This window comes from Equus asinus, chromosome 3, assembly GCF_041296235.1.
Source record: "Equus asinus isolate D_3611 breed Donkey chromosome 3, EquAss-T2T_v2, whole genome shotgun sequence".
Lineage (NCBI taxonomy): Eukaryota > Metazoa > Chordata > Mammalia > Perissodactyla > Equidae > Equus > Equus asinus.
The window spans coordinates 150,187,501-150,201,030 of record NC_091792.1 but is presented as its reverse complement, the minus strand read 5'-3'; the positions used below and the strand labels follow the sequence as shown (position 1 = coordinate 150,201,030).

Here is a 13,530-nt window from a genome sequence, read left to right as displayed (position 1 = left end):
GGTTAGTCCAGTACATAACTAAAGTTGTGATTCTTAGCTATTGGGGAGAGTCACACATTATTCAGAAATCTGATGAAAGCCACAAACCCCCTAGGAAAACGTACACCTGCACAAAAATTTCCATAACAATTTCAGGTAACCCAGAGACTACCGTTCCCCGGTCTACACTGCAGGGAAGACGTCAGACTCCATTAGTCCTCACTAACTTTCCCTTTTCGATTTGGAGAAAGGAAAAAACCTCTTCATTTTTTTCTTTCATGCAATTAAAGGATACTGTCAGAATAACAGTTGGAAAGCCAGAGGAGGTCAAAACACTACAATAAGCTAACTCAAAAATTCCGGGTTAAACAGCTTAACTAACATTCGTTATGCTTCTCCTGGGTAAGTGGTTCTCACCCTTGGCTGCACACTGGACTCACCCCGGGAGCTTTAAATTATACTTGATGCCTGGGTCCCACCATCAGAGATCCGGATTTTAGTGATTTAAACATCAGGATTCTAACAGCTCTCAGGATGATTCTAGAGAGCAAAGGTTGAGAACCACTGTCCTAGACTGTCCTGGTCTTTAAACCTACATCTGAATCAGGCACTTTTAAATTTTCAAAATGGAAGGAGAGAAAGGATGACTGTGGGTGCGTTTTAAATCGTTGGTTTTGAGCGTGGCCTAGCAGTGAACACACTGAGCATCCTCCGACCACCTCACTGGGCTACGAGAACTTTTTCTCTCAACAGTGGTTCTGCTTAATGCTATGTCAATTCTGAAAATTCATAAAAGTTGATTACTATGCTTAAACAATAGTTGTTTAAAGGTCTTTTATTTGGTTTATTTCTACACAAAACACAGTTGCCTGAAGCTTCCAGGATATCCACATGTGGACTTTTCCCAACATAATATATCGACAAAAATTTGGAATCTTAATATTACTTTAAAATCATTAGCAAAAGGCCCTCAACTATTTCCACAAAAGTGCTTTTTCAGCTTAGGCTGCACCAATTCAGAGTCCGAAAAGGTTCTCACTGTTTAACTTTTTCCGAGGCCCCTCTTATTCGAGGCCACGTAAAGAATTCCAACAGAGAATAGCTGTCTTATAACAAAATGTACATCGAGTAAATGCTCGGGACAATCAAAGTTGAGAAGAAAGAGAGAACCACAAATGAAGAGTGAGAGTTCTCCAGTTCCCAAGCCGAGTAACCTGGGTTTTCTTCCAAATCGAAGCAGTGAAAAGCTGGGGCACGAAACGAGCCGGGGGTAGTTGGCAGCAGCGGCCCGATGGGCCAGGCAGCGAGCCAGAGGTTCAGAAGGATGGAAGGGGTCTGCAGAGACTCGGGGAGCCCCCAAACAGGCCGGGGGCGGTGGTGATGGGAGGCGGGGGACAACCGCAGAAACGGCCTGCCCCAGGCGGAAGGGAAACCCCCGCAGGTGGCAGACCCGGGGTCCCCGAGGTCGGTGGGGAGCGGAGGGGGGCCTCTCCCGAAGGAGGCAGGGGCGGGAGGCCCGGCGCGGCCGCGGGGAGCCGGCCCCGAGGGCGGGGGGCGGCCAGGCCCTCGGCCAGGAGGACGGAGCCGGGCAAGGGCCGCGCCGCGAGCCCCGAGGGCACATCTGAGGCGCCAGCCGGGCGGGGACCGGGCTCCCCGGGAAGACGCGGGGCAGCGAGCGCCGCGCTGACAGCTGCGCAGGCGGCAATTCGCGCGGCGCGGCCCCGGGGGCTGCGGGCGCGGCGCAGGCCAGGCCGCCAGGGACCCGGCCCGCTCTCCTCTCCGCCTGCGCTGCCCAGAGCAAGAGGCCCCGCACGCCGTTACCTTGTCGCAGTAGAGCCCCACCAGCTGCTTCATCCGCCAGTGTGGGGCGGTGAAGACGTCCACTTCTTCAGGGAAGGGCGCCATCGCCGCTGCCTCAGCCTCCGCCTCAGCAGCCGCGGCCGCCGCCTCTCCATAGACACCCTCGCCGCGGGGCAGAGGCGGCGCGCCCCCCTGCGCATGCGCCCGCCCCGTCGGCGCGCGCGCCCGGGCTGCCCTACCGGCCGGGAGGCGGGGGCGCGCGGGCCGCCGCCATGCGGTCCCCGTGGCCCACGTGACTGGGCGCGCGGCGGAGGCTCGCGCTTCCACCTCCCGCCTTCGCTCTTCATTCCTTGACCTTTTCGCCTGCCGCAAAAAGAAGCCAAGTCTTTTCACTGTTCCCCAACGTAAAACACACTGTCTGAGGGGAGGGGTGTCGTTTTAGGGGCGCTCTCAGCGCTTCTTCGGTTGCCGCTACGCCCACCAGGCCTTGAGGCCGTGACAGACCAGCACAATGGCCGCGGCCCGGGCCCTCCGGAGTCGCCCTTTGCCTCCCTGCTCCTCGCGCCTACTGCATTCGACCTCCACGCCCGCTGGGCAAAGGCCCCAAGGACTGAATGAACCATGACTGGTGGCTCCAAGATCTTGCGACCCACAGGGAAATCGGTGACGCGTGACAGGGCAGGACACGGGCGGCCTCGGCCGGCCGTTCAGGGGCAGGGCGGAGATCACGCATCTCCCGGGCGGGTAGGAGGAATTCTGGAGACTCCAAGGAGGGAAGAAGTCCCTGGGTATCAAGGAGGTGGGCATGCACCTCAAGCTCGGGGATGCCACGTCAGGGATGTCTGAAGAGCGGTGTTGGGGGGGGCGGGGCGTGAATAAGCACAGAAGGTTAGTGCCGGAAAGAACTTTGGTACACATCCCTCCATTTTAAGCCGAGGCTCAAAGAGAAAGAAGGAAACTAACAAGGTCAATGCCCAGAGAAAAGTCAGCCTGTCTCTTCCCCACAGATCACCTGGTCCCTGCCCCGGCTTGTCCAGGAGACCTAGGGAGACCCTCTTATGGACTCTGCTCACCCTGAACAAACCTCCGCTGATTGGCTAGAGGACTAATGGACACGGAGAGAAATAACCCCGGGAAGGGTTATGTTATTTGCTTAATGACGATAAACTCCAGGAGGGCAAGAACCAGATATGTTCCGTTACGCCCTATATCCCTGTTACTCTTTAACAGTTCCATGACAACATAGGGGTTTGATAAATATTCAGTAAATGATAGAGTAGAAGGAAGTGAAAAAGAACCTTGCAGTAGAGTTTATTTCTAATCTTACTATGTGCCATTTATTGACAAGCCCCATGACCAGTGGTTAAAAGCACAGACTCTGGGGATGAAGTTAGATTCCTGGTTTTGCCAGATATACTTGTTCTACCTTGAGCAAGATGCTTGACTTCTCTGTGCCTGTTTCCTCGTATGTAAAATGTAAAAAGATGTAATGCTTCTATGGACCAAATGCTTGGGTTCCCCTCAAATTTATATGTTGAAGCCCTACCTCCCCCCATGTGATGTTATTAGGAGGTGGGCCTTTGGGAGGTAACTAGGATTAGATGAGGTCATGAAGGTAATGCCCTCATGATGAATTAGTGCCCTTATGAGAGTCACTAGAGAGCTTGCTTACCTTCTCTGTTCTGCCATGTGAGGCTGTAAGAAGAAATCTGCGTTCCGCAACCCTGAAGAGGGCCCTCACCATGCTGGTGCCCTGATCTGGGACTTCCAGCGTCCGGGATTGTGAGAAATAAATTTCAGTTGTTTATAAGCCACCCAGTCTGTGATATATTATTATAGCAGTCTGAGCTGACTAAGACAAATACCTACCTCATAGGTTTGTTATGAGGATTAAGAAAGTTCATATATTTGAACTGCTTATAATAGTACCTGGCACATAGTAAGTACTGTCTGTAAGCTATTATTATTAAATAAAACAACTCTGTGAGATAGTGCTGTGGGAAACTAAGTCTTGGAAACATTCTGGTAATTGCCTAGGGTCCCACAAGTTAGTAAGTGAGTAATCTGGCTGTATGAGTCTAGGTCCCACGATACCCTCCCAGGCACTGTGTTAGTTGTGTAGGATATAAGAGATGATGGTTTGTACACAGTCTGCCCTAAAGAAACAGGAATAACACTTAAGAAATTGAATATAGTTAAGATCCTTAAGCTCTCCCTCTCTCTCATCCTCTCCTCCTTTCTCCTCTCTTTTTATACTCTGCTCTTTTGCTAGGGCTTTGCCTCTATATTTTTTAATATCCCCCAGAAGACATTTCCTTATTTCCCCTCTGTTTCTTTACTTCATTCTAGTCTTTCACTCTAAGTGTCCTGGAATGTAGAATCAGACCTCGCCTGAACCAGTTATGTAGAAAGAGATGAGCTCCATAAGAACATGCATTTTGTTTTATTCTCAGTCTTAGAACAATGCTTGTCATACAATTAGTACTCAATATTTGTTGAATAAAGAAAGGAATGAGGGAAGTGCGTGGCATTCTGTAAAATTTCCCCATTTTAACTAACTTTTAATGCACCATGTTTTATTTCCCAATACCTGTTTGTGTCTGTGTTGTTCACTAGTGTAACCCTAGAACCAGACACATTAAATAGGTGTTTAACAACAAAAAAGTCCATCCACACACAGAGTTTCAGTGTAACCCAGAATTTGAAGCTGTGTAGTCAGCTTAACAGTAATAACAGCTACTTTGGACTCCGACCATTTCAGGGGATGTGTTTAAGATGACAAAATGAAAGAAATAAAGTAATAAAAAATAAGTCCTGTGGGTCATTCTTCCCTTTGAAAGAAGCTGTTGACATTAGCTCCATATGCTGAGTAATATAGCAATTAATCACCTGATATATCCAGATAAATGATTGATTTACATTAAACTTTAACCCCAGAAAGAAGACACTGATCAATGTGGTATCATTATTGTAGGTTTTTGCAACTACAGCAGATCAGGAACTGTCAGTAAGGCCAAGGTTGTTGGTTTAATCACCTCTCTATGATTTCTTCTGGTGTATGACAGCAAAGCAATTCTAACAGAACATCTAGCTATTGGCCACCACAAGAAGACTGGATACAGGCATATGAGCAGAGAAGTGAAAATCCATGTTGTATGGTGGCTTGTGGATTGGTGGTTCCTTCTTCTGTGCTCTCATTCTCTCTGAAAAACTGCATGCTATAGGGAAAAACAAAAGATGCCAAACCATTTCCCTGGTGACCTAAAAATATGATGACTCTAGGCCTCTTCTCTTCAAAACTAGGTATTTTCCAACCCTAGTTTTGCAGGCCACAGAAAGGGTTACTGGTCAGGGAAAGTCAATTGTAAGGCATTCAATTCTGTTTATTTGAGTATGTGACACAGCACTTCCCCATTAGGGGGTTAGTTGTGAAAACAAGCAATGAAAGAATGTTGCTATTGCAAACCAGTTGGAATCCCAGGCCTAACTCAGTACCAGAGTTGAACCTCATTGTTAGTCAAAATAGCTAATCAACAACTGCGGCACCAGGGTAGGTTGATTTAGGAGCATAGCTCTTAGGAGGGATGATGGCATTATTAAAAGAAAAGATGGAAACTGAGTTGAAATGCAATGCCAGATGCTACAGGTTTTTGCTTTTGTTTCATTTTCCTTTAGGATACTTTATATGCAAATGGACTGCAGTTTGCCCCAAACCCTTACTTTCTTTTTTTAAATTTAAATAGTGAAGATACAATAAAGCTTTTCACACCATGACTAAAAAAATTGGCAACAACTAATGGAATGGAAGCATCTTTGAGGGTAGAGACAGTGTCTTTAATGACATTGGGGAAATGAGTATGGTAGAATATTAATTGAAAAAAGCAGAATCAAAATTGTATATACAGTATAATCCATCCCAAGTTTACAAAAATGCGTAAAAGAATTGGAAATGAATGATGCAAAATCTTAACATCTCTGAGTGATAAGAATTACAGGTGATTCCTTCCCTCTGTCGTATTTTTCTATTCTTTCCAATGTTTTAAATGAGCATATTTTACTTTTAATATCAGAAATGCAGAAATGAATATGTTACAATCTAATGAAAACTATATTTTACAGATACATTTAAAAGGGGTTAAAAGGACATATATCAAAATGTTGACAATGGCTTTTGGTGGTGGGATTGTGGCTAATTTGGGGGAGGGAAGAAGCTACTGTTTTCCCAAAATTTTAACAAAAATTTTCCCAAAATTTTGTAGTTGAAAAACAAAAATTTTTCTTTTTAAGATTTCAGTTTAATTAACAGCAACCACCATTAGATCCATAGTGTCGGAGCTACATCCAGGCTCTTGGAGGCCCACCCTACCTGAGAGAATATAGAGAGAGTCCTAGGATGCTTCCTCTACCTGTTTCTGCACACCTATGCCGTCATCTCCCGCCAAATGGTCCCATCCTTCTGACATGGGACTTTCCCAATTTGTCACTAGGAAGCCATTCCAGTGAGTTCTAGCTGGGTTCTACTCCTTAGACCACCAAGCCCCTGTGACACTTCCTGCTTGACACACACACAGGGCCCTCTTCACCTTGGCTAGCCCTCCCTAGCCAGCCAAGGTTGCTGCCAGCTCTTTTAAGAGTCCGCATAGTTGCTAAAAAGTTGGGGGCTATCTGCCACATTGGGCATTTCCCTGTTCAGTGGCCCTTTGTGCTTACAATGAGTCTTAGTATCCATTCCCAGAACACATGCTTCCCATTCTTGACAAAAAGAATAGGGCATGATTGGAATACAGGTGCTACTTACTATGCCTTTTTTCAAGGTGTGGAGCTCTCTCCCCTAGAAGCAGCTCATCAATACTCATCAAAAAGAAATGCTTGGACATATACAAAGGCATAGGATAACAGAAGAGCTGAGGGCCGGCCCGGTGGTGCAGCGGCTAAGTTCGAACATTCCGCTTCTCGGCGGCCCAGGGTTTGCCAGTTGGGATTCCAGCTGGGGACATAGCACCGCTTGGCAAAAGTCATGCTGTGGTAGGCGTCCCACATATAAAGTAGAGCATGGATGTTAGCTCAGGGCCACTCTTCCTCAGCAAAAAGAGGAGGATTGGCAGTAGTTAGCTCAGGGCTAATCTTCCTCCAAATAAAAAAACCCACCCAATACAGAAGAGCTGAGAAGAGGAAGAGGTGTAAGAGAAAAAGGGACAGATGGGACAGAAATAAGAAGAGGAGGAAAAGAAGAGTAGGGGAAGGAGTAAAGGAAAGGAAAAAAGACATATTTGGAAGTGGAGAGAAGAAAACAGTAATTAAAATGTATTGAGGTCTGACTGTGTACCAGCCACTGTAAATGCTTTACATGAATCATCATGTGTAATCTTCACAACTACCATATGTGGAAGGTTCTACTATTCTTCACACTTGACAGAAAAAAAACAACGTTTAGAGTATTGACTTGTCCAAGGTCATACAGCTAGTTAGTGGAAAATCAGGGATATAAATCTATGTCTTTCTCATCCTAGAATGTGTACTTAACCTTACACTGAAAAACAATTCTCTGTCATTAGTTTATGTCAACCAGCTAAATGCCTAATATGTGCTATTAACCTCTGAACTGAAGACAAAGGTGACTAAGAAGAATGTGGACTACACCACAAACTACATAAGTTTCCAAATATAGAGTAATCCAATTCCTTAGATTACCTTTCGAAGACAAGTAGTTTAGATAATGCTAAGGTCATAGTTTGCTTCATTACAAATATGGAGATCTAATGTGTATAGTAGTCGATACTGTTTCTTTGCAAAAATTCCAGACAGATAAGAGCCTCCCATTTCCTAAACATACGTGTGTATCACTTACCTTGTTCTTAATAAATATGGCCAAGTCAACACCAACTCCTTGACTTCCCATCCAAGGCTCTATTATAGGCTGACTTGCAAGGAACAGGATGGTACAGTGTGTATAGACTGAGGGAAGGCGGTTAGTCTCATGGACAACTTGACTCTACTGTTTGAAACATGTAGAAAGGGAAAGTACCACAAGTTTCTGGAATGGAAAGGAACCATAAGCTTCCTGTAAATTGTCGGGTTTACATTCACTGTAATGATGAAATCTGGCAGGCGATTGCTTAATCACTGCCTACAGAGAGGGGGAAAAAAGAGTATTTAGGGAAGTATCAGTTCTGTTTCCTTCCTCCCTACCCCTGACATTTTTTTCAAAAACTCATAAACCCAAAACACCCATAAGGCAACATAAGGCATTACATAAGGCAACTCCCAGAAAATTTTAAAATGCCGAGAGCTATGCAGGCAGAAAGAAAAAGGAATGTCATATATACCTCTAATTCCCATTAACTAATAGCTGAGTTTTTTGGAACAATCTAGCTAATACATAAAACAGAGACCTGAGTTTTAATCCCACCTCTGCCACTACCTACCTACCCACAGGACCTTGTAAAAATCACTTGTGCATTCTGGGACTTCAGTTTCCTCATCTGTGCAGACCTGTGAAGATGAAGTCTGGGATGCTTTTGAGACTGATAAGGGGTGATAAATAATTAATACATATTAATTAATCTACAACATATGTAAAAAGGACTCTCCCAGGCAAGTGCTTACCTATTATGGGAAATCAGTCACCAACCAACTCAGATAAGTCTAAGAGTTACTTGACCTTTAACCAATCATTATTTTCTTTATGTAACTAATTTAACCGTGATTCATTCCATTCACCTTTCCTAAAATGTCTCTACCAAAGTGATTATTTGGACTACTACAGATCTTTTGCCTTATGTGCAGGATTGTAATAAAACATTGACATATGCTTGTAACTGAACTGTTTGAAAAGTATTTTTAACAGTAGAGAGACAGCAAAGCAAAGTGGGTAGAAGTATGGACCATCCTCATCAGTAAAATGGGATAGTGAGTCTCTACTTTACAGGATGTCCTGAGAATTACATGTTGTATGGAAGTTAGTAGAAAGCCTGGAATAAGGAGCACTAAATATTAGCTATTACATTTACCTGGAAAATGAGGAGATTGGACAAGATGGTCTTTTGGTCTCCTCAAGTTCTCAGTTTCTGGGACCCTAGAAAGAACACTTTGAAAGCTGTTTCTTTAGGTTAATTCTACAAATTAATTTAACTGGAGAAGGGAGGGACTCAGAGTTAGATTTGGCTAAGTGACAGAAAACACAAAATAACAGTGGCTGAAATAAGATAGAGGTTTTTTCTTTTTCTCGTGGTACTAGTTATCTATTGCTGCATAACAAATTACCCCAAAACTTAGTGGCTTAAAACAACGTTTAATGTTTCATAGTTTCTGAGGATCAAGAATTCTGGCAAAAGAAAGAAGAACAAAGCTGGAGGTATCATGCGTCCTGATTTCAAGCTATGCTGCAAAGCTATAGTAATCAAAACAGTATATGACACTGGCACAAAAACAGACACATAGATCAATGGAACAGAATAGAGCCCAGAAATAAATCCATGCCTATATGGTTAATTAATCTACCACAAAGGAGGCGAGAATATACAATGGGGAAAAGACAGTCTTTTCAATAAATGGTGTTGGGCAAACTGGACGGTCACATGCAAAAGAATGAAATTGAACCACTTTCTTACACCATATACAAAAATAAACTCAAAATGCATAAAAGACTTAAATGCAAGACCTGAAACCATAAAACTTCTAGAAAAAACAAAGGCAGTAAACTCTTTGACATCGCTTTTAGAATATTTTTTTGGACTGGTTGCCTCAGGCAAAGGCAAAAAAGCAAAAATAAATAAATGGGACTGCATCAAACTAAAAACCTTTTGCACAGTGAAAGAAATCATCAACAAAACAAAAAGGCAACATACTGAATGGAAGAATATATTTGCAAATTATATATCCAGTAAGGAGTTAATATCCAAAATATATAAAGAACTCATACAACTCAATACCAAAAAAATAAATACTCCAATTAAAAAATGGGCAGAGGACCAGAATAGACATTTTTCCAAAGAAGACATACAGATGGCCAACAAGTGTATGAAAAGGTGCTCAACATCACTAACCATCAGGGAAGTGTAAAACAAAACCGCAATGAGATATTACCTCACACCTGTCAGAATGGCTATTATCCAAAAGAAAACAAGTAAGTGTTGGGGAGAATGTGGAGAAAAGGAAATCCTGTGCACTGTTGGTGGAAAATTAGTGCAACCACTATGGAAAACAGTATAGAGGTTTCTCAAAAACTTAAAAATAAAACTACCATACAATCCAGCAACACCGCTTCTGGGTATTTATCCGAAGGAAAAAACCACTAATTTGAAAGAATATATGCACCCCTATGTTCACTGCAGCATTATTTGCAATAGCCAAGATATGGAAGCAACCTAAGTGTCCATAGGGAGATGAAAGGCTAAAGAAGATGTGGTGTATATACATTAAAAAGCCATTAAAAAATTTAAATCCTCCCATTTGCAACAACATGGATGGATCTAGAGGGTATTATGCTAAGTGAAATAAGCCAGAGAAACAAGAATATCATATGATTTCACTTATAAGTAGAATCTTAAAAAAAAAAATGAACAAAACAAAACAGAAACAGACTCATTGATACAGGGGAAAAATTGGTGGTTGCCACAGGGGAGGGGCATGGCAAGAAGGGCAAAATAGGTGACAGGGATAAGAGGTACGAACTTGCAGTCATAAATTAGTCATGGGGATGTAATGTACAGCATAGAGAATATAGTCAACAATATTGTAAAAACTTTGTATAACAGGTAGTAACTAGTCTTATCAGGATGATCATTTTGTAACGTAAATAAGTGTTGAATCACTATGTTGTACACCTGAAACTAATATAATATTGTATATCAACTATACTTCAATGAGAAAAAAAAGAATTCCAGAGTGGCTTAGCTGAGTCATTATAGCTCAGGTTCTATTTTTTTTTTTTTTTAAGGAAGATTAGCCCTGAGCTAACATCTGTTGCCAATCCTCCTCTTTTTGCTGAGGAAGACTGGCCCTGAGCTAACATCTGTGCCCATCTTCCTGTACTTTATATGTGGGATGCCCACCACTGCATGACTTGCCAAGTGGTGCCATGTCCACACCCAGGATCTGAACGAGCAAAGCAGAGCTCACGAACTTAACTGCTGCACCACCGGGCTGGCCCTCAAGTTCTTTGATGAGGTTGCAGTCAAGCTGGCAGTCTAGCCTCATAAAATAAAACAGTAAGTCATATTAACCTAGTCTGCAGGGTAAAAAAATGAATAAATTAGAGATGGTTGTGAAATATTTACCAAACGTAAATGTCCAATCTGAGTCAGCTTTATGGTGGGTGAAATAAAAGGAATGCTGTTATTCATGAAGAATTACAGATTTACATGTGTTTAATCTTTCAGTCTCTAACTGAACATTCCTGAGAAATGATATCACTCCTTTTACATACAGCATAAGACTTCTGTGATCTTCCTCTCCAAATGTAAGGGTGAATTAAGCACTGATGATAGCCATCAGCTATGAAAGACTAAATACCACGCACTACATTACCTCACAACATTGTCAAGTAGATCCTGTCAACCCAATTTTACAGGTGAGGGAACCAAAGCTCAGAGAGCACAAGTTGGATCTGAAGCCACGTCTCTAGTTTTCACTGCACTGCAATGCTTTTTCCTTCTACTACAGCTATCACACTTTACTTTCTGTTCACCACAAGTCTTACCATGTAGCCTTGCTGGGAGCTTCATCAGTGGAAAGGGGTGCAGAGTAGGAAGTAACGTACAGCAGAACAGGAGGCAGGGTACACACTGCTTCAAGGTTCTTAGCTAAGTGCTTGGTCTCAGCTAAATGATAGAAAATCTGAAATAATAATTAAGAGGTAATACACTGCATAGTACTGCCAATGCAAGTGCAATAAGACTTCAACCAGAGAGGTCAGATGCCAAGGCTATCTGAACTAGCCCCATCCCTTGGTATTCCTCAAAATATGGTCCTGGGGGAAACTGACTGGAATCACAACAGGTCCTTTTAAAGATTGATTTTTGAGACTCAACGTTGGAAATTTGACTCAGTACATTTGGGGCAAAGTCTCAGACTCTATATATGATTCTTATGAGACTAAAGTTTGAGAAATACTATTCCAGTTACCAACTATGCTTCCATAGTTAAAATTGTTTTTCAAACTTGATAAAGTGATTATAGAATTCATGGAACTCATGGTATCATTTGCAAAACACAATGACACGATATGCTAAACGTAGTAGCTAAATTTGAAAGACAGGTTACTATACAAGTAGCATAGGCTTTGGAAATAAACAGACCTGAGCTCAAATCTCTCCTCTGCTGCTTAGTAATTATGCAACTGTGGGCAAGTTCCTAAACATCTTTGAACCTTAGTTTCCACTGCTGAAAAATATTGATTATAATACCCTGATGGTATTATAACCATAACAACCTGATGGCTTGTTGTGAAGATTGAAGATAATATATGTATAATGCCTGGCACATGGTAGCCATAAATGATAGGTATTTTTATTATTAAACCTCTAACACTGCATGAAATAGGAAACTATATCTTAATAAACTCTAGTACTAAGAGACATTAGGGGCCACAGGTTTCAAATGATTCGAGCCATTATAGTGGTTCACCGTTCCAGCTTTGGAATCAGATTGTCTGGGTTGAAATCCCAGCTGGTCTACTTTCTCACTCACCACCAGCAGAGTAAAGCAGAACTTCTTTTGCTTTCTGAGAAGGAGGCTTTTGTTAATATTAAGTCACAATTCTGCTCACGATTCCGGTAAATAAACTGTGAAATAGAAATAAGACTACCTATCTGACAGGATTGTGTGAGGATTAAATGATATTACACAGGTGAAGAGTTTATGACAGTGTCTGGCACATGATCAAAGTGATTTAAAAAAGAAAACCCTGCTCATTTCTATCATTATTCAACAAACACTTACTGTGTGACTACCATGTGCCAGATTCAGTATGTCCAAAAGTGAACTCACCATTTTATCTGTTCTCTGAGTTTGCCAAGCCTTCTGTATTCTAATCTCACTGACTTTTATTGCTGTTCATCTAGTTACTCTACCTAGAATAATGATAGCAAACAAACTTGAGCACAAGGCACTATTCTAAGGATGTTTTTCGCAGAATGACTATATGAAGTGTAGGTACCATTATAATTCCTACTTTACAGATGAAAAAACTGAGATGGAGAGGACACGTAATTTGCCCACGGGTATCCTGTTAATAGCAGAGCCAACATTCAAATTTGGGCAGTTTAGCCCCAGAACCTGTATCTTTTAATGTACAGGATAGTGCCTCTGGAGATTTTGGAGTTATTTTAAAAGCTTTCAATCTGAATCACTTCCATATCTAATAAGACACATCATCCTCTTAAACATCTCTCATCTAGCCCCTCTTCTCCACTCACACTGATATGGATCTCGTCTAGGCCCTACTTTTCTTCTGCTTCAACTACTGGTCTCCATGATTTTAGCTGCTTTTCATTCAATCTTTCTGCCAACAACTATTCGGAAATGTTTCTAGAACATAGATCTGATAAATGACTCTTCCTTAGTTAAAAACATTTAATGGTGTCCCAATTTCTACAGAATAGGACCCAAATACCCCTATGTATCATTCAATGAGGCACCTAGTGCAGTACCTTACTTACAATATTGAATGAACTGCATTTTATTTTCATTAATAGGAATATGTTTTTTCCCCACTAAAGCGCGCCCTTTTTGAAAGTAGGGACACTGTTT

The 13,530-nt window shown here is 42.3% G+C and overlaps 1 protein-coding gene across 2 annotated transcripts in view; it reads right to left on the bottom strand.

Moving 5' to 3' along the window:
- The window catches only part of FBXL5 (F-box and leucine rich repeat protein 5), a 48,284-nt gene extending 40,479 nt beyond the window's left edge, over positions 1 to 7,805 (bottom strand). The window contains exon 1 of one of the 2 annotated variants that reach the window (XM_014834731.3): positions 7,628 to 7,805. In XM_014834731.3, the coding sequence (XP_014690217.1) occupies positions 7,628 to 7,678 (51 nt within the window). In that variant the 5' untranslated portion in view covers positions 7,679 to 7,805. Of the gene's footprint in view, positions 1 to 1,800; positions 2,007 to 7,627 lie in introns of those variants that run through there. The other variant, XM_044767813.2, reaches the window with a different exon arrangement.
- Between the last annotated feature and the right edge of the window lie 5,725 nt (positions 7,806 to 13,530).